Source organism: Saccharomyces paradoxus, chromosome VII, assembly GCF_002079055.1.
Source record: "Saccharomyces paradoxus chromosome VII, complete sequence".
Taxonomy (NCBI): Eukaryota; Fungi; Ascomycota; class Saccharomycetes; order Saccharomycetales; family Saccharomycetaceae; genus Saccharomyces; species Saccharomyces paradoxus.
In genome coordinates, this window is record NC_047493.1 from 405,097 (window position 1) to 424,038 (window position 18,942).

At 38.5% G+C, this 18,942-nt stretch overlaps 9 protein-coding genes and 3 non-coding genes across 12 annotated transcripts; 7 read left to right on the top strand and 5 right to left on the bottom strand.

Annotated features, from left to right (window-relative positions):
* Positions 1–1,100: 1,100 nt before the first annotated feature.
* On the top strand, positions 1,101–1,172 carry SPAR_Gtrna11R. The gene has a single exon. It is a non-coding gene; the product is annotated as a tRNA-Arg (tRNA).
* A 241-nt stretch (positions 1,173–1,413) lies between these two features.
* TYW3 (tRNA methyltransferase TYW3) lies at positions 1,414–2,235 on the top strand (the record flags this gene model as incomplete). The annotated part of the gene is made up of 1 exon (XM_033910419.1): positions 1,414–2,235. The coding sequence occupies one exon, from the start codon at positions 1,414–1,416 to the stop codon at positions 2,233–2,235; it is 822 nt and encodes a 273-aa protein (XP_033766310.1).
* A 256-nt stretch (positions 2,236–2,491) lies between these two features.
* On the bottom strand, positions 2,492–5,236 carry TIF4632 (translation initiation factor eIF4G; the record flags this gene model as incomplete). The annotated part of the gene is made up of 1 exon (XM_033910420.1): positions 2,492–5,236. The coding sequence occupies one exon, from the start codon at positions 5,234–5,236 to the stop codon at positions 2,492–2,494; it is 2,745 nt and encodes a 914-aa protein (XP_033766311.1).
* A 482-nt stretch (positions 5,237–5,718) lies between these two features.
* On the bottom strand, positions 5,719–6,936 carry RPT6 (proteasome regulatory particle base subunit RPT6; the record flags this gene model as incomplete). Its single annotated transcript, XM_033910421.1, has 1 exon — positions 5,719–6,936. The coding sequence occupies one exon, from the start codon at positions 6,934–6,936 to the stop codon at positions 5,719–5,721; it is 1,218 nt and encodes a 405-aa protein (XP_033766312.1).
* A 256-nt stretch (positions 6,937–7,192) lies between these two features.
* ALG13 (N-acetylglucosaminyldiphosphodolichol N-acetylglucosaminyltransferase catalytic subunit ALG13) lies at positions 7,193–7,801 on the top strand (the record flags this gene model as incomplete). Its single annotated transcript, XM_033910422.1, has 1 exon — positions 7,193–7,801. The coding sequence occupies one exon, from the start codon at positions 7,193–7,195 to the stop codon at positions 7,799–7,801; it is 609 nt and encodes a 202-aa protein (XP_033766313.1).
* Positions 7,802–7,922: 121 nt separating this feature from the next.
* Positions 7,923–7,996, bottom strand: SPAR_Gtrna12V. The gene has a single exon. It is a non-coding gene; the product is annotated as a tRNA-Val (tRNA).
* Positions 7,997–10,263: 2,267 nt separating this feature from the next.
* Positions 10,264–11,892, top strand: RIM8 (Rim8p; the record flags this gene model as incomplete). The annotated part of the gene is made up of 1 exon (XM_033910423.1): positions 10,264–11,892. One exon carries the CDS (start codon positions 10,264–10,266, stop codon positions 11,890–11,892), a length of 1,629 nt encoding a protein of 542 aa, XP_033766314.1.
* A 419-nt stretch (positions 11,893–12,311) lies between these two features.
* Positions 12,312–13,214, bottom strand: RNA15 (Rna15p; the record flags this gene model as incomplete). The annotated part of the gene is made up of 1 exon (XM_033910424.1): positions 12,312–13,214. One exon carries the CDS (start codon positions 13,212–13,214, stop codon positions 12,312–12,314), a length of 903 nt encoding a protein of 300 aa, XP_033766315.1.
* A 433-nt stretch (positions 13,215–13,647) lies between these two features.
* Positions 13,648–14,577, top strand: DST1 (transcription elongation factor DST1; the record flags this gene model as incomplete). Its single annotated transcript, XM_033910425.1, has 1 exon — positions 13,648–14,577. The coding sequence occupies one exon, from the start codon at positions 13,648–13,650 to the stop codon at positions 14,575–14,577; it is 930 nt and encodes a 309-aa protein (XP_033766316.1).
* Positions 14,578–14,990: 413 nt separating this feature from the next.
* Positions 14,991–15,455, top strand: DPC13 (Dpc13p; the record flags this gene model as incomplete). The annotated part of the gene is made up of 1 exon (XM_033910426.1): positions 14,991–15,455. One exon carries the CDS (start codon positions 14,991–14,993, stop codon positions 15,453–15,455), a length of 465 nt encoding a protein of 154 aa, XP_033766317.1.
* Positions 15,456–15,685: 230 nt separating this feature from the next.
* On the bottom strand, positions 15,686–16,714 carry HEM2 (porphobilinogen synthase HEM2; the record flags this gene model as incomplete). The annotated part of the gene is made up of 1 exon (XM_033910427.1): positions 15,686–16,714. The coding sequence occupies one exon, from the start codon at positions 16,712–16,714 to the stop codon at positions 15,686–15,688; it is 1,029 nt and encodes a 342-aa protein (XP_033766318.1).
* Positions 16,715–18,595: 1,881 nt separating this feature from the next.
* Positions 18,596–18,710, top strand: SPAR_Gtrna13L. The gene has a single exon. It is a non-coding gene; the product is annotated as a tRNA-Leu (tRNA).
* Positions 18,711–18,942: the final 232 nt, after the last annotated feature.

The window sequence follows — 18,942 nt, forward strand, 5'->3', positions numbered from 1 at the left end:
AGTGAAGCCATTCCATTATTAAATAACTTGAGTCACCTTATACAAGAACTAAATGGGAAATCAATCATTAAAGGCTTACTTACTGACAGCAGATCTACAATCAGTATAGTTATGTCCAAAAATGAAGAGAAATTTAGAAACAGATTTTTCGGTACCAAAGCAATGAGACTTCGGGACGAAGTATCAAATAATAACCTCCACGTATGCTACGTGGATACCAAAAGGAACATTGCTGACGTGATGACAAAACCCCTCCCAATAAAAATATTTAAACTATTAACAAACAAGTGGATTCATTAGATCTATTACATTATGGGTGGTATGTTGGAATGAAATTCTAATATCATCTATTTAATAGTATATTATAATATGCGGTGCAAGAGGATGGCATAAAGATTGAGAAACAGTCATCCAATCTAATGGAAGCTGAAATGCAAGGATTGATAATGTAATAGGATAATGAATGACAACATATAAAAAGAAAGAAGATAAAATAATAACACTATGTAGAACTATCGATTCCCTTTTATGGATTCCTATATGCTCGAGGAGAACTTCTAGTATATTCTGTATACCTAATATTATAGCCTTTAGTAACAATGGAATCCCAACAATTATCTAATTATTCACCCAATTCTCACTATTAATTACTACTCGTACCAACATAATCAGATTCTCACTTTGACCATTGCTTTATGCCTTTACATATAATTGATATATCCATACATGTCCCCGCTTTTGTGTTGTATTACGGGCTCGAGTAATACCATATGTCTTGACAATCCTAAAGTCGTTTAGGAGAGTAACTTGTTGTCAGACTTATTATTAACGTGATTCACAGAATGTTACTTATCCTATATAATCTATATAAGATCTGAATCTAACTAAAGGGTGGAAGCGCGGAATCTCGGATCTAAACTAATTGTTCAGGTATTTATACGTTTGGTTGGTTTGGTTCATCTTAGGCAAGTAGGTTGCCTAGTATACTCAATCTTGTCTATTGTTTCGTACGTGTTTCATACATGTTTTATGTCTAGGTTGGTAAATCTAGTAATGCTGACCTATCCCATTTTGAAATACAACATTTTGACATAAAATAAGCTCGCGTGGCGTAATGGCAACGCGTCTGACTTCTAATCAGAAGATTATGGGTTCGACCCCCATCGTGAGTGTTTTTTGAATAAGCCTGCGTTTGAATTCGAAAATAGCACTCTATGTCAGTATACCACAGCACCTCGCTTAATTGAAGTAACAGCAGGTCAGAGATCTCTTTTTTTCTTTCCCAAAACAAAAAGCTCTCCTCCTACTATTGATTTTCCTTCAGTGGTATACATAAACAGCTTCTTTTTTTTGGAATTCTGCCTTGATAGTTGTATAGCAGATAGAAACAAAATAGTAAGGATTTCGTAACTAATGGCTGCACAGGATGCCTTTGAACAGAAAAAGAAGGCAATTTTGAGTGAGATAGACTCAACCCAGCCAGATTTGTCACCAAAAGGAACTATCGATGAGCTGTGTCTTCCAATAATCGATCTCATTAACGCAAGCGCTAATATGGTAACAACTTCATCATGTTCCGGTAGAGTCAGTGTGTTCTTGGAAGGCACGAAGTTATACAATGGGGAGGTCAAGATAGGTGGTAAAGGGCAAGGTGGTAAGTGGCTTTACGTCACTCATGATCGCGGAAAAGTTATTGGCTGGTTAGATGAGTTGAGATCAAAAAGTGAGTTTGCTTTCGAATTATCTGACAATAAAATACCAGTAGAGCAAGTTACAGGAAGTACCAGATACATTCTGTATAAGTACGAGCCTTTCATACTGCACGTCAAATGCAGAGACTTTCAGGCAGCATCCAAACTATACAACGCAGCCATGTCTTGTGGATTCAGGGAAAGCGGGATTGGCTCAAATAATCTCGTTGCAATCAGGATAAATATTAAACTAGACGTACCAATCGGCTATCTGGATGAGGATTCAGACACTTTGAAGTTGTTTGTGAGTCCAGAATACGTAAGCGTTTTGGATTCTTTATCGTTAAGCAAATTCGATGAGAATACCAGGAAAATGCAAGCACTATATGATAGAATCGAGAGAGAACTCTTAACTCCTGCGCCGGATTCAAATTCTAAAGTTGATATAATACCAATCGAAACAAAGGAAGAAAGAAGAGAACGAAAAAAAAGAGAAGGTATGGAAAGACAACGTCAACTAAAGGGCACACAAAATGTATTATGATAAGGGAACGTATCAAGAAATACTTAGCCTTTATGTTTCTACTTTGTGCCTCTTGTCCACGTTTTCATTATTATATAATCTTGTTAAATCTCTGGTGGATAAAAGCGTTATTTTTTGTAATATACATATTAAAAACTTATTTTTTCTCTTAAATTTAATTGTATATGGCGAAAGATCAGGTATAGTTAATGCACAAAAAATTTTAACACATGGAGTAAAAAATGAAGATTAACCTACTATTTCTAAAGATAATTTTCTAATCACTGTCTCCATCGTTATTCATTAATGCGTCGAACATATTGGCTCTTGGAACTTGAGAAACTTCTTCGGCTTTACGAACATTTCTTTGGTTATTTCTGAAGGAGCTTGTTTTTGTGGAGGCAAAACTATCCCTTGGAGTGCTTTGCGTGTTCCTTCTATTGGAAGAATATCTGTTGCTGTTAGATTGGTTGTGGTTGTTGAATCTTGAATTTGATCTTTGGCTGTTCTTTTTTTGGCGTAATTGCTCTTCTTCCTGATGGATTTGTTGAATTGTCTTCGGTCCAGCATCCTTCTTGGCGCTATTCCAATGTTTAATTTCCCTCAATTCCTTCACGTCTATTAACTTGAACTTTATTCTATTCGATATAGTGCCTCCATCAATGATATGCTGTAACAACATAAATAGGTTGTCAAGCAGTACCGAACCTTCAAGAGTTGCCTGAGGTGTAACGAATTTGTCATGCTCAAATTGTTCACCCACAGTATTTAGTAATTCAATAACGGATTCTAAGGTCTCTTCCGACGGATCGTTGTTTAAGTCCTTCATTAATCTTCGGAAACACTCAAACATCATCTTCCCAGTCAATAAGTTCAAACAATATAAGTACCCTATGAAACGTACTAGACCTAAACCTCTTCTCTTGGCGGTTGCTGCAATATAATACTCATCGGACATCATTTCAGGTTCTAATGGATTACCATCTTCTCCCGCAGGCAACTTATCAGCCCAACCTTTCTCAAATTCTTCGTGACATCTCGCCACCAAATAATGCAATACGAGTTTTGGACCATTCTTTCCTTCGTTTTCTTTATCTTTAATGCTTGAGTCGAGGTCTTTGACCACTTTGCCACACAACTGAGCATACATTGAAGACCAATGAGGCTCGTCACAAGCTTTGTGGAAGATTTGTTCAATAACAATTTTCAATGTTTCACCACCATCTTCCCACTTTGATTGGTTTGCTATATCCAAAATCTCAGAGGAGATCGAATCAAACATTTCTAAAGTTAACTTGTTCAATAAAGACTTCATTTTTCGTTCTACTTCTTCTTTATCAAGTAGTTCAGTTTTGCCATCAGGAGCTAATTTCTTCTCGGTTTTCTTAACCCTTGACTTAGGTATCCATCTATTAGCACTTGGTACCAACGGAGCGACTTCTTCCTTTGGAGTTTGCTCTTCTGCCCTTTCTGCGGCCTTTTCGCGATCCCTTCTAGAAGTGTATCCCCTATTAGATCTTCTATCGTCGCCCATTCTCTTTGATCTTCTTTTCGATGACACTCTCGAGCTTGAAGTATGATCCATACCGCGCATAGATGGACTTCTGAAATCGCCCCCAAATCTGCCACTATCTTTTGGTCTATTTCTGGCAACATGAGGAGGTATAACAATTTTCGAAGATACAGCTTCAACCCAAGCAGGATCAGGCCTGAATTTTAGTTTATCTTTGAATTGTAGTAAGAAGGTGGGGCCATAGGTGTATTTAACGCTTGGTTTCTTATATTTGATATCAGGCCTCTCGACGTTGGCTGGATAGGCAAAATCATATATATCAGAAATTGGTTGGGCTTTTTCTAAAGTTTCAAGTAGTTGAGATACAGTTGGTATATCTATATCAGATGTGGAAGGTTCTGTTTCCTTCACTGCGTTCTCCTCCGTAGTGATTTCGGAATTTGGTGTGTATCCGTCACCTTTACTCACGGTTTTTCCGTCAGTTGCGTCAGAAATTTCATTAGAATCATTTTCAACAAGTTCATCAGCATCTATGGAACTGCTCTCATTCTCTGGTTCGTTAAAAGTCACAGATTTAGTTACACTTCCAGTTACATGTTGTGGAGGCGGAACATCACTTGTCCCTGATTTTTCATCAATGACAACTTCACTAGTTTCTCCAGTCGGTTTTGGCGTTTCTTTAATAGGTTCCGATTCAATGATTGAGTTGGACTTATTTGTGTCAGTATTAGGATGATTCAGTTTTTCCTGCTTTTGCTCAGTTTCAGATATTAAACCATTTTTCTTTCTTTCCATGGCAGCTTTACGCAATCTCACTTGCTCCAAAAACAACCTCTTCGTATTTTCGGCCTCAGAAGTAGATTTTTCATTCGTTGTTTCGGTTGATGTATCTTTGACTACATCTTTAATAGGCAGCGCAGGTGTTGCCTCTTTCTCAAAAGGAGTTCCTGATTTAGATTTCTGCTCCACCTCATCATTCTTCTCTTCATTTTTCGAAGCTTTCTTTTCTTCGTGGAATTTTTTTAAATTTAAACGTTCACCAGTCTTCGTAGTTATTTCTATTTTTGTAGTTTTAGGTGTGGAGGGAGGCTCGGGATTAGTGTTCAGTGGCTGGTGTGTATATGGTGGAGAAGCAACTGGAACCATTTGCTGGGGTATATAGTACATCTGGGGAGCATAGTAGTTAGCTGGCCATTGCATACCTGGCAACATTGCCGGGTTGTAGTCGTTATTATTCAGTCTATAGGTATTATTGAATCTGTTATTGTAATATTGTGCATTTCCTTGACTATTATTACGGTTATTGTATTTATTCGATCCGTATTTGCCACCTTTTGACTGGTATTGCTTGTTATTGTGGGCTTCCCTTGCCCCGTAAATATTTTCGTTATAATGGTTATTTGGCTGATTATTGTTGGGTCCAGAGTATTGGTTATCATGAGGAGGAAATTTTTTGTAGCCATTGGCCTGCTGCGGGTGTGGGGGAGGTGGGCCTCTTTGATCAGTCATAGTTCCTACGATTGATCTACTGTTCTTTGGAATAAATTCTTTCTTTCAGGAACAGGAAAAACAGCCTAAAAATATGAAGTCGCCGTAGATAAACTGTATCTTCTAGTTACTATCAACAGAGACGCCTTTGTTAAAGCTGAGGAGTCAAGGCTGCTAAGCGGAGTGGTTGTTTGCTTTGTTTACCTTTAATCAAAACTTCTGAATTTTTTTTTTCAGTCCTTTTTGCAAAGCAGGTACGTACTATTTTTCAAAATACACTAAAGGAACGGCCTCCCCCCCCCGACTCACTATCAATGAGGTGAGGTCAGGTCAGGACGGGGAAAAAACAGCGATGTCCCTCTGTTCTCGAAAGACAAACGATTGCTATATCCTGTATAATCCAGTCAGCAGTATAATTTCGCTTCTTAGTTAATGTTAAACTATGATTTTTATACACACATACACTAAGTATCATATACAATGAGCCAAGTAAAAAGAATACATCACTTGAACAACTTGGCGACGGAAATGGCCGTTTCTTGGTTCTTGTTCATAACTTTACTGACAGCTAATTCAAAATCTTCTTGAGTAACATGTATTCTTCTTTCTCTTAAAGCATACATACCAGCTTCCGTACAGACACCTTTAACATCGGCACCAGAACAACCATTCATCTTTTCAGCAACTTTTCTCAAGTTGATACCACGGGTTAGATTCATTTTCCTAGAGTGAATCCTTAAAATCTCGGCTCTGGCTGCAACACTTGGAGGTGGAAATTCAATCTTCCTATCTATTCTACCAGGTCTCAAAAGTGCTGGATCCAGGATATCTAGTCTATTCGTGGCCATAATGATTTTGATATTTTTAGAAGTTTCAAACCCATCGAGTTGGTTCAATAGTTCTAACATTGTTCTTTGAACTTCTGAATCACCACCACCAGAACCTTCTACACGAGTGGAGCCAATAGAATCAATTTCATCCATAAAGATAATGGAAGGAGCATGTTCTCTAGCCATCACAAACAGTTCACGGACCATACGGGAACCTTCACCAATATACTTTTGTACCAGTTCGGCACCACTCACCCTAATGAATTTACAATCAGTGTGATGTGCAACGGCCCTTGCTAATAATGTCTTCCCTGTGCCAGGGGGGCCATATAAGATGACGCCCTTTGGTTGCGCGATACCCAAACTTTCGAAAAGCTCTGGATGTTTTACGGGCAGTTCAATAACTTCTTTGATTTCCTTTATTTGCTTTGTCAAACCACCAACCATATCATATGTGGAATCAGGAACTTTTTCCACCATCATCAATGAAACTAGCGGGTCAGCCTTATTCTCGAGAACTTTATGCAACATGTAAGAGTCACTCCTTAGACAAACTCTTTGAGATGCCTTTAAGTCCTTCACATTTATATCTTTTGCAACATCCACGATGTATTTCCCTTCAGGTTGCACTTTAACGAGGACTTTTTTGTCAGAAACAATCTTTATGACTTCGCCTACATAAGATCCAGGTTCTTGTAATAGACGTAGTTCGTCCTTGATAAAACGTACTTTGTCATTCAACGCATTCCTTTGGGCCTCTAGTCTACGAACATTTTCTGTTTTGGAGCGGATCTTTAATTCTGTTTCTTGGATCTTTTGTTCAAAATAAGGCTTGATACCACTTTCATGGGTTTCCAATACTATATTGGAGGACGTTACAGCAGCTGTCATTGTCGTAATAGTATCCTGCTCTACTGTTGTTCAGTTTACATAAATCTAAACTGCTGCTACTGATATTACAACTTTTGCCACCTTACTCGCATTTTGACAGTTTTAAAATTCGAAAATTTCCGAATAAGAATAAGGGTAGAAGTGTGCGAAATTTTATTCTATGTTAGAAACCTGATGGAAGAAAAAGGAAAATGAAAGCGTCTTTTAAAACGGAAGAGGCTAAGACAAGGAAGTGAGAGGCTAACTCTTTGAAACAATGCGTATTATAGAAGAAAAGACCATTTTTGTTACGTGCGGCGCAACGATACCCTTTCCAAGGCTCGTCTCATGCGTGCTGAGCGATGAATTTTGCCAAGAATTGATTCAATATGGGTTCGTGCGTCTTATCATTCAGTTTGGGAAAAACTACGTTTCTGAATTTGAACGTTTGGTGCAAGAACGTGGTGGTCAAAGAGAGAACCAAAAATTTCCAACCGAGCAGTTTGGCTGCGGTGACACCGTAAGGCACTACGCCTTAATGAACGGGAAATTAGAGGTGACCGGGTTCGACTTTTCGACCAAGATGCAAAGCATCATACGTGATTATTCAGACTTGGTCATATCACACGCCGGAACAGGCTCAATACTGGATTCTCTACGGTTGAACAAACCACTGCTAGTTTGTGTGAATGATGCTTTGATGGATAACCACCAGCAGCAGATAGCAGACAAGTTTGTGGAGTTGGGCTATGTATGGTCTTGTGCACCCACTGAAACAGGTTTGATAGCTGGTTTACGTGCGTCTCAAACAGAGAAACTGAAATCATTCCCCGTTTCTCATAACTCGTCGTTTGAACGATTACTAAGTGAAACTATATATAGCTAGCTAGTGAAGAATTAAAAAAGTAAGAAAAGAACGAAAGACTACAAAAAAATGAAGGTTCATTTGGTAGTATCCGCTTAATGCCTTAAGTGTTGGACTATTTTGGTAGGGCAAAAATAAAACTTGATTTCGCCCAGGATCGAACTGGGGACGTTCTGCGTGTTAAGCAGATGCCATAACCGACTAGACCACGAAACCAACTATTTTATAGTCATTGTTGTATTACGGGCTCGAGTAATACCGGATGTCTTGACAATCCTAAAGTCGTTTAGGAGAGTAACTTGTTGTCAGACTTATTATTATCGTGATTCACAGAATGTTACTTATCCTATATAATCTATATAAGATCTGAATCTAACTAAAGGGTGGAAGCGCGGAATCTCGGATCTAAACTAATTGTTCAGGTATTTATACGTTTGGTTAGTTTGGTTCATCTTAGGCAAGTAGGTTGCCTAGTATACTCAATCTTGTCTATTGTTTCGTACGTGTTTCATACATGTTTTATGTCTAGGTTGGTAAATCTAGTAATGCTGAGGTATCTCATCTTGAGATACAACAGTCATGTTATGACTCATGATTAGCTATGTCATATTTATAAAATATATTAACCTAAACGTATGAAACAACCGTTATGAAGCGCACAAGATTGAGTACATCAGGCAAAGCCCTGCCTTCCTTAGATGAACTACTCAAACGTATAAACGCTTGGACAATCAGTTTAGATCTGTTGGAATGAAATTCTAATATCATCTATTTAGTAGTATAATATCACATGCGGTGTAAGAGGATGGCATAAGGATTGAGAAACAGTCATCCAATCTAATGGAAACTGGAATGCAAGGATTGAGAATGTAATAGGATAATGAACGACAACATATAAAACAAAAGAAGAAATAATATTATTATTCTGTAGAATTATCGACGCCTTTTTGTGGATTCCTACATCCTCGAGGAGAACTTCTAGTATATTCTGTTACCTATATCATAGCCTATAGCAACAATGGAATCCCAACAATTATCCAGTTATGCAACAAATTCTCAAGATCCGACATTCCGCGCGTCCACCATTTGGCGTAGCTTGGATCTTACGTAATCTATGTCATAAGTACCACTCTGTAAATCAAGTTGATGACAAGTGCTGACAACAAGTTTAATCTTCTAACGATACTAGAATCGTCAAGATACCCCGTAATACTCAAGCCCGTAGCACAAACATTTCAGCTTCGTTCAATTGTAGTGCATTATGTCCCGCCAGAGTTAGAGCTCGGGGTCCAACCACAAATCTTCGCGTCATTACAACAAAAAAAGAAGTTATCTTTGCTATGCTCGCGAAACTAGTGCTCTCTGACTACGCCACCCGCGGAAACTACGCCATTCTCGAAAACTTCGTATGGATCTTCACCAGCGATGCTGTTTTCAATGCTGACAGGCACTGTATGTATATACATATCAAAGCCATTTTGACCACTAAAACCATTGTGGCACTACACTATTCGCAGAGACTCCGAGATTGCTAAGCAACTTACCAAAGCTGGAAGCAGCATAGTCCGATATAGACCCCGCTCGGACTATACCATTTAGACTCAAACAATACTTTCAACGGGTGTCCCAACCCTCTTTGGCTCCACGTTGCCATCCGACGCCTCGCACGGGCTTCCCGTGAACATGAGCCACGACGGGCCGAGTCCAGCGGAGTCCGCCTAGGACGCCTGCCTATCAACTAGGCGGTCAGCCCACGGCCTATTAATGGCGTTGCTAAGCTGCGCCGACCACGGTGACACTCACCAGTTCTATTCGCTCTTTCCTGCGGTGTGACGTGTTAACGCGCGATCGTTCGTAGTTCGTATCGTTTGCCAAGAAAAAAAAGCCAATCGGGGAATCTGAAAATCGTTATTTGGCTTGCAGGTCGCACTCAGAGTACGAAATGCCAAGTACCAGAATTTCCTTGGCCTTTTTTAAGTTTCTTCTTTCCTGTTTTTTTTTTCTTTCCCCTTTCTTTCTTTCTTTCTTTGCGATATGTCTACTTCAAATAAACATGGTATATATAATTTTTGTACTCTAAGCCTCTTCCTCTTCTCTCGCACTTGTTGTACTTCTTTCTACTACGTACTTAATTCGTTCACTGTTCTCTTTCTTTTTTATTCTTTAAACTATCCTGCTCCAATCCAAACGGTAGGCTAGAAAATACGTTGTACTGTCTAACAATTACTGCAGGCGCCATTTTCTTAACCTTATACCTTTTTCATTTCCCCTTACATTTGATTTCCTTCTTCCAAGTATATTGTAGTATTGTCTAAGCTTACTGAATGAAAAGTAACAAGTCAGACGAAAAAAAAAAAATTAGAAAATAGACATCTCCCGAATACGCATCATCTCACGCACGTACAAGATTTCAGTGTCAAAGCAAAAGTACGCTAATACACTATTACCAACACCATCCTCATTGTCAGTAGAATTGACTGAAAATGTCGTTACTGAAACTGTGGAACAAAGAATCAAAGGCGTCCTCCAAAATAAAGACTCATGGCATTGTTGGCAGTTACGGAAATAGCATGCTGGCCCATAATAACGTGAAGCAATTTCGTATAGATATAGATGAACCGCACAGAGTTTGGAAACCCAATGAAAGCATAACCGGAGAAGCGGTCATCGATATAAAGAGAGACATAACTAACGTAGCGATCAAGTTGTCGCTAGTATGTGAAGTTCGCGTGAAAACTGGGAACAGCCCAACCTCCAAGAATAAGAGAATCGAGAAAACTTTAGAGAAATCGACGTTTCTTTATGGACAAGACTACGTAAAGACAGCATTTTCGGCTAAGGAAAAGAAACCGCACATTGATAAAGCTACTATTCTCAATGGTCTAAGCAAGGGGGAACATAGGTTTCCCTTCAGGATACGGATACCAAGAGGCAGGGGAATGTTGAGCTCTATAAAATTCGAAAGGGGCTCGATAACGTACTTCCTCTTTTGCACCTTAGAGTCCCTCAATAATGTCAACGGAGTAAAAAAACCTGAAGCAAAATGTGAACATGAGTTCGCAGTCATAGTTCCCCTGGACGTGTCGAGGCTGCCCAAGCCGAAGACCAAAACGGTAGTCCTACAATCAGCATCCATGGTCCAAAATAAAAAGAGCAAATTTACAGAGGACGAGTCCTCATCATATACACAGCTAACTCAAAAGTCTAACAATTCTAATTCTTCTAGCAGCTCAGTAAACTCTAAAACGCCTCCTCTACCAAATAAAACGGTGACTATATCCGTAGACATACCGCAGGCTGGATTCATGATTGGAGAGATTATCCCTATAGACGTGAAGATCGACCACTATAAACCTTTCTATGCTCCCGCGGGTCTCACCACCACTTTGGTGAGAATATGTAGGGTCGGTGGTGCAGGCAAAGATGACCCTATGGAGACCTTCAGAAAAGATATTTGTCAAAGCATCTCCCCAATATACATCAACCCTGAAACGTTGCAGTTCCAATCTAGAGTCTATCTGAAAGTACCCCTCGATGCATTTTCGACCCTAACTACTGTGGCCAAATTTTTTTCCTTTCAGTACTATATCGAAGTTATGGTTAATTTATCCAAAAAAAATGTGGTTTACACTGAATCTAATAGAATAATAGGAACACCTATCGAAGAACAGAATGGCTTGGGCGTAGAAAATAACATCAACCGTATCCAAAGGAAAATGCTACGTATGGTCAATCCAGAAACTCTGGAAAACGATTCTGAAGGCTATGAATCCAGTATATTTTTCAAAGATATGGTAAATGTAGAAAAGCTGAAGAGGCTGAGAAATGTTACTGGTATGTCCATAGAAACCGTCATAGGAACAACGAGAACCGAACAGCTTCAGGACGATACAAACCTCCCTCGCCAACCTTCAACCACGGTTCCGCATAGTTCTGAATCGGATTTAAGAGATTGGTTGGCCCCATTAAATGCGTACGAATGTGATGGTGCCCCAGTTCCAAAGTATTCTCCAAATGATAAAGTTAATGTACCGTCGGAAGACAAACAAGAACTTGAACAAAAAAGACTACAACAACTAGAAAGCGACCCTCCTCCTTGTGATGACTATTAGAGAGTGCAGGTAACGAGTCATATACTCGCAGCTTGTGTCCTGTGTAACCAGGGGCTAAATTATGTTTGCATCTTTTCCCTATTCCGTCCACGTAATGATTATGATATTAACCCAGAAAATAATTTTAGCATGCACAAAACTGAGACTTATATATGTTCATATGTACTTGATATATGAGTAATGATTAAAACGATACTTAGCCGTTTTCAGGCAAATGGAAGTAGAAAAAGAAAAGGGGTAGCAGTAACGTAAACGTTATCTTACACTTATAAAGACGGTGCCTTAGGATAAAGTGATTGTGATATTAATTTCTAAGTTATACATCCTATTTTGAGCCCCTTTATGTAGGCATTGTGATAAACTATGCCTTCGTCATTGCCGAACCATTTTTTTTTTTGTATATTTTTGGCTCCCTAGTTTCAGAATGCACCAAATTCTCCCCTTAATGCTTTTTGTTTTAGATCCCAAATGGCCATCCTTTCATCATCGGGCAAGATAGAAATTTGACTATCATTCAGCTGTAACACTTGCTTCAGTAATTCTTTCTGTTTGTTACGCACAGCTGGATCCATCACCTCGTTCACGCTGTTGTTATTCGTAGCAGATGCCTCTTCCTGCGGCCTGGAAGCTAACGGGATCAAATCATCTACCTTACATATTCCATTTGTAAGTAATAATTCAGCTGTAACAAAACTCAACTGTGGACACAGCTCTAATAGGGAAACAGCATCTTCAGGGTGCGTTCTTGTCCATTCTTGGAATTTTTGTAGAAATTTCAACTGTACCTCTTTTGGTTTTTTGGCTAGTTCGCTCGATATCATCATGGCAGGGGTGGTCATGTTTATATTGACGTCGATACCAGAGGGCAATTCGGGAAATTTTTGACTTAGAAAACTGGCATTTCCGCTGTTTTGAAAGTCGAGCCCATTATTATTACTATTATTATTATTATTTCCGTTGCTGTTGTTGTTATTGTTCCCATTAATGCTGTTATACTGTTGTTGTTGCTGTTGTGAAACACCCGATATATCACTATTACTGGAGTAACCACATTTCAAAAACCTAGAGCCTAATTGGTATCCATTCAAATTACGGACTGCGCTGGCACTGGATTCCAAATCTCTAAATTCGATAAACGCGTAACCTTTCGACCTACCAGTCTGGGGGTCAAACATCATTTTCAAATTGATCACGGGCCCAACATTACTACATAGATCAAGGATCTGTTCTTCTGTTTGATCATATGGAATAGAACCCAGATACACCACTCGCGATGGTGGGTTGTTCTGTACCCCCGCATTCATACCGCTTTGCCTATTCATGTCGCTGTTCTGGCCTTTTGATGGTCAACGTGTTTATGTGATGCTGTTGGTATATAGCCTTTCTTGTATATCCCCCTAACAATCAATACAAATATTTTTGGTTAGAGCAAGTGCTAAAAGTGATTAGGTTCTTTTAAAAGATTCTAAACGCAGAAATTCTCTTATAGTGATAATAAAAACCTCAGGAAGCTCCGCCAATCCACCTTAGCTTTATGGAATTCTTTTGAAACGATGCCTCGAATGACAATGGTCATTTTCTTGGTATAATTCCAATTTCATTAGGGAATTTTTCACCTCTTACCCGTCCCCGTTATGCTGATGGGACCAAGTGATCACTCGATGATGGGACTACCTATTGAAAAATAATGAATGAAAAAATTACTCAAGCAGCAAAGTGTTCACAGTTTAATCAGTCCGCATAAGTGTATTCATCATGGATAGTAAGGAGGTACTAGTGCATGTTAAGAATCTGGAAAAGAACAAGAGTAATGATGCTGCAGTTCTAGAAATCTTGCATGCCTTGGATAAAGAATTCGTCCCAACTGAAAAATTACTGAGAGAAACAAAAGTTGGTGTGGAAGTCAACAAGTTTAAAAAATCTAATAATGCAGAGATCAGCAAGCTCGTGAAAAAAATGATTGGCTCTTGGAAAGATGCAATTAATAAAAACAAGCGTTCCAGACAAGCACAGCAACATCATCAAGATCACGCGCCAGGCAATGCGGAGGATAAGACGACTGCAGGTGGGTCTGTGAACGGTGTAGATCAGCCTGCCTCCTCTCAGTCAGATGCCACGAAACAGGACAAGTATGTCAGCACTAAACCAAGAAATAGTAAGAATGATGGTGTGGATACGGCTATATATCACCATAAATTACGTGATCAGGTACTAAAGGCACTATATGACGTTTTGGCCAAAGAAAGTGAGCATCCTCCCCAATCTATTTTACACACTGCGAAAGCTATAGAAAGTGAAATGAATAAAGTTAACAACTGTGACACTAGCGAAGCCGCTTATAAAGCCAGGTACCGTATAATTTATTCAAACGTCATATCAAAGAATAATCCAGACCTCAAACATAAAATTGCCAACGGTGATATAACGCCAGAATTCTTGGCTACATGCGATGCCAAGGATCTAGCCCCAGCGCCTTTGAAGCAAAAGATAGAAGAAATTGCCAAACAAAACTTATACAACGCACAAGGTGCCACTATAGAAAGGTCAGTCACCGATAGATTTACATGTGGTAAATGTAAAGAGAAGAAGGTATCTTACTACCAATTGCAAACAAGATCTGCGGATGAACCATTGACCACTTTCTGTACATGTGAGGCATGCGGTAACAGATGGAAATTCTCTTAGAAAGCGAAGAGATGAGTAGTCAAGGACAGAGAAAATGAAACAATATAAATAAAGGACAGAAAAGCTTTTTTCTGACTGTAATCATAGTGATATTTGACAGGCAGAATTTAGGAAAAAGATAATGTAAAACATACAACTATGTCCAATTTGTAGAAATGGCAGATTCGTATACGATGTACATGTATATACATATACCGCTGATGTTAATTTTTTTGTCTCCTTCATGTAGATTCTTCTGTTCTTCCAATTACTTTGTATTATTTATGATTTTCATATTTTCTTATTGATCTTCTATGCATTAAAAATATGGCTCGGTCAGAATTAAAGAAATACATTTTAAAGTATAACAAATCAGCGAATAGAAAGCTAGAATAAACACGAAGAGAAGAAAGTAAATACCAGAGTCATATACAATGTTGAGAGTATTATGGAAGCATAACTCCAAAGTCACTCGTTCGATAGAACTATCGAATGTTTTTATCACATACCACACCAAGAGTTTAAGGAGGCCCTTCTGGATCTATCCGAAAAGATACTATGCTCAATCTTGGGACAACAGGCAGCCTAATGATAAGATTGATGCACACATTAAAGTGCAAAAACTTATGGATGAAATAAATTCGAGGCCCAATGTTCTGGAAAAGTTAGAACGAGTTAGTAACATCATGATCGAAAAAAAATTGGTTAATTTAGATGCGACTTCCGCCAATGAAGAAACTACGATGAAACCATGGCAAATGATTAAGATCTTAATGGATAGAGATCTGAGACATGCTATGAAGGAGTTTAAATCGGAATTGGAAGAATCTGGCATTCAATTAGGACCTGATCAATTGGGCCCGCTAATGACCGTTTTAGGATTGGAGAAGAAAAAATGAATGGAGATGAAAATAAATAAAAAGCATTACCGATTCTTCTTGCTAATGCCTTCCATGTATAAATATTACGTATTACTACATAAGTACCCATTAGGAGCATTATATAGTTCTCACTAGGTCGCATCGTTGTATATCCTAAAACTGGCCAAATGGGGACTTACTGCCGGCACTGTTACATTTGTCTTATTACCATCATTATTTTTCCTATTCACAAAGTGAGCTCATTTTTTTTAGTTTTCTTCATCTAACCAGTCCAAGAATTCAGGAGCCAAATAAGTAATGATTAATCTGGCACCTGCTCTTAAGAAACCCTGGTGAGATTCAAATGCAATTGTTTTTAAATCAACAACACCTTTTTCAGCCGCAGCGTGTAACATTGCGTATTCGCCTGAGACATGATATGCACAGATTGGCAAGTCTTTACAGATTTCACTTGCATCCCTCATGATATCTAAGTAGAAAGTGGAAGGCTTAACAATAATACCATCGGCACCTTCGCTCATATCTCTTTCCAATGCCCTACGTGCCAGACCACGACCGGCAGGGGGTAATTGGTAACATTTCCTATCACCATCGGAAGGAGCTGAACAAGCAGCATCACGGAAGGGCCCATATAAGTTACCGCTAAACTTAGCAGCATAGGATAAGACAAAGGTCTTGTGAGCCAAATTTGCATTTATTAAGCCTCTTTTAATATCTCTAATTCTACCATCGATCATATCACTGGGGGCCACGCAATGCGCACCAGCCTTAGCGTAGTTAACTGCCACAGCAGCTAATCTAGAGACACTTAGTTCTCTATTTATGGTACCGTCATCGTACAGAACGCCACAATGGCCATGGGAAGTGTATTCACAGAGACACACATCGCAAATAATGTACAATTCAGGGAAACTTTCACGAATGAATTTAATACCTTGAATAACTGGTCCTGCAGGATCGTCAGCTGCTGTACCCACTGGATCTTTGGTACCGGGGATCAAAGGCACACCGAACAGGATCACGGAACGCAAACCCTTGGCCACTAATGGCTTTAAGTAATCTTTTAGCCTATGAACACCAATTCTATTTATATTGGGTAGGGAGTCGATTTCGGTAAAGTCGTCTGGATTATCGGATATGAATAGTGGAAAAATCAACATGTTCTTAGTCAGTTGACGCTCACTTTGCCACTGTCTCAGCAGTGGGTGATTATAACCACCTGCTAGAACAGATGAGATCTCTGTTGGTTCCGTTTCCAAAAATTCAGCAGTATGCATGGTTTTGTCAATATTCTAAATATGGATTCCTAGGGCAGGCAATAATATGGGGAAGCAGTAAAACTTTTTGTTTTATGTGGCTGATTGGGCCAAAAAACAAGGACAATAGAATGACACATAGAGTTTGCTAGCATTTATTAGGTTGCCTTACTCTTTTATAAATCAAGCGGGCAGCTTGCCTCAGGCCAATCACCGCACCGAACAGGGATTGCTCGTTTACCCGTAGTTTGAATTTTTTTTTCACCTTTTGAAATTTTTTTTTTTCGGCAACAATTTTGAATGACTTTTATCGTCAATCTTGGGAGTATACCTGCCTCTTTACAACACCCAACAAAACACTTAAGTAAGACAAGCTTGTGGCAGGTAGGAAAGGTTTCAAAAAAAAAAAAAAGGTTTTTATCTATGGTCATACTTTTTCTTCGTATATTTATGTGAACACGTACGTCTTGTTTTGCCTTCTTTGGCTCTTGTGTCACTGAATCTTCACATATTGTTTTTATTTACAGATACTACTTGACTCGCCTAAAATTATAATCGGCGATGGTTTCTACTACCTTAGTTGAAAAATAAAATGAATCAAAACATTATCATTAATGATTCAATTTTTCCACATTAGTTTGTTTTCTATTTTATGGCTTTCTTCTTGTATATTTCTCAATATACTGCATGGCAATGCAAGCTCTTCTCTTTTCTTGATTGAAAATAGAGCTGTGAAGAACTAAATAATAATTTATTGATGTCCTCCACAAAATGTACACCTGCGCTAACCTTGCTTAACAGATACGGTCAAAACGAACTTGAGCATATGTAAAAATCCATGTATTTTTCTTCTTTTGCCAACTAAATCAAACTTTTTATTGTATATGTCGTACCGCCAATACAAAGATGGAGAGGTTAATGAAAATAGATGTGAAAAAAAAGCAGGAACTATTGTAGATAGATATTTTTAGGGTTCGATTGCTATTTTTCTGTATTATTATCTGTGTTCTATGCCAGTGTACGGCGCTCTTAAGAGCTGTATAGTGTCATTTTAATACAATCTACGGCAACAATTACGTGCATAAAGTTTATTTCCAAGATTGAGTGGTAATACACCGTAGAATAAAATGAACAGGATCTAATTGTTGGAATGAAATTCTAATATCATCTATTTAGTATTATATTATCACATGCGGTGTAAGAGGATGGCATAAAGATTGAGAAACAGTCATCCAATCTAATGGAAGCTGAAATGCAAGAATTGATAATGTAATAGGAAAATGAATGACGACATATAAAAAGGAAGAAGATAAAATAATAACACTATGTAGAACTATCGATTCCCTTTTGTGGATTCCTATATCCTCGAGGAGAACTTCTAGTATATTCTGTATATCTATATCATAGCCTTTAACAACGACGGAATCCCAACAATTATCTAATTATTCACCCAATTCTCAGGGTTATTACAAATAGATTTATTTGTTGATATAATGTAAGTCGACTACGAATGATGTACTCCATCTTGAGGTAAGAAAACTTTGTTGTATCTCAAAATGAGATACCTCAGCATTACTAGATTTACCAACCTAGACATAAAACATGTATGAAACACGTACGAAACAATAGACAAGATTGAGTATACTAGGCAACCTACTTGCCCAAGATGAACCAAACCAACCAAACGTATAAATACCTTAACAATTAGTTTAGATCCGAGATTCCGCGCTTCCACCCTTTAGTTAGATTCAGATCTTATATAGATTATATAGGATAAGTAACATTCTGTGAATCACGTTAATAATAAGTCTGACAACAAGTTACTCTCCTAAACGACTTTAGGATTGTCAAGACATTCGATATTACATGAGCCCGTAATACAACAAACTTCAACAAATAAGTGGTTGTTTGGCCGAGCGGTCTAAGGCGCCTGATTCAAGAAAACATCTTGACTGCAGTTAACTGTGGGAATACTCAGGTATCGTAAGATGCAAGAGTTCGAATCTCTTAGCAACCATTAATTTTTTATAGATAGTTTCTTTTACCGTTTAAATACCGCTGATCACGAAGAATACAAGTTCACCGTATTTAACGTTTTACACGCAGTGAATATGCTGCAATGTGCCTGTTGAATTCTTTTCCAAATCACTTCCAAGGTTATATTGCCGATTAGGCAAATACACTAAATATATAGGTTTTTACAAAGAAAAACGCATCAGAAATAGAAGAGAATACCCGCGTTTTGTTTT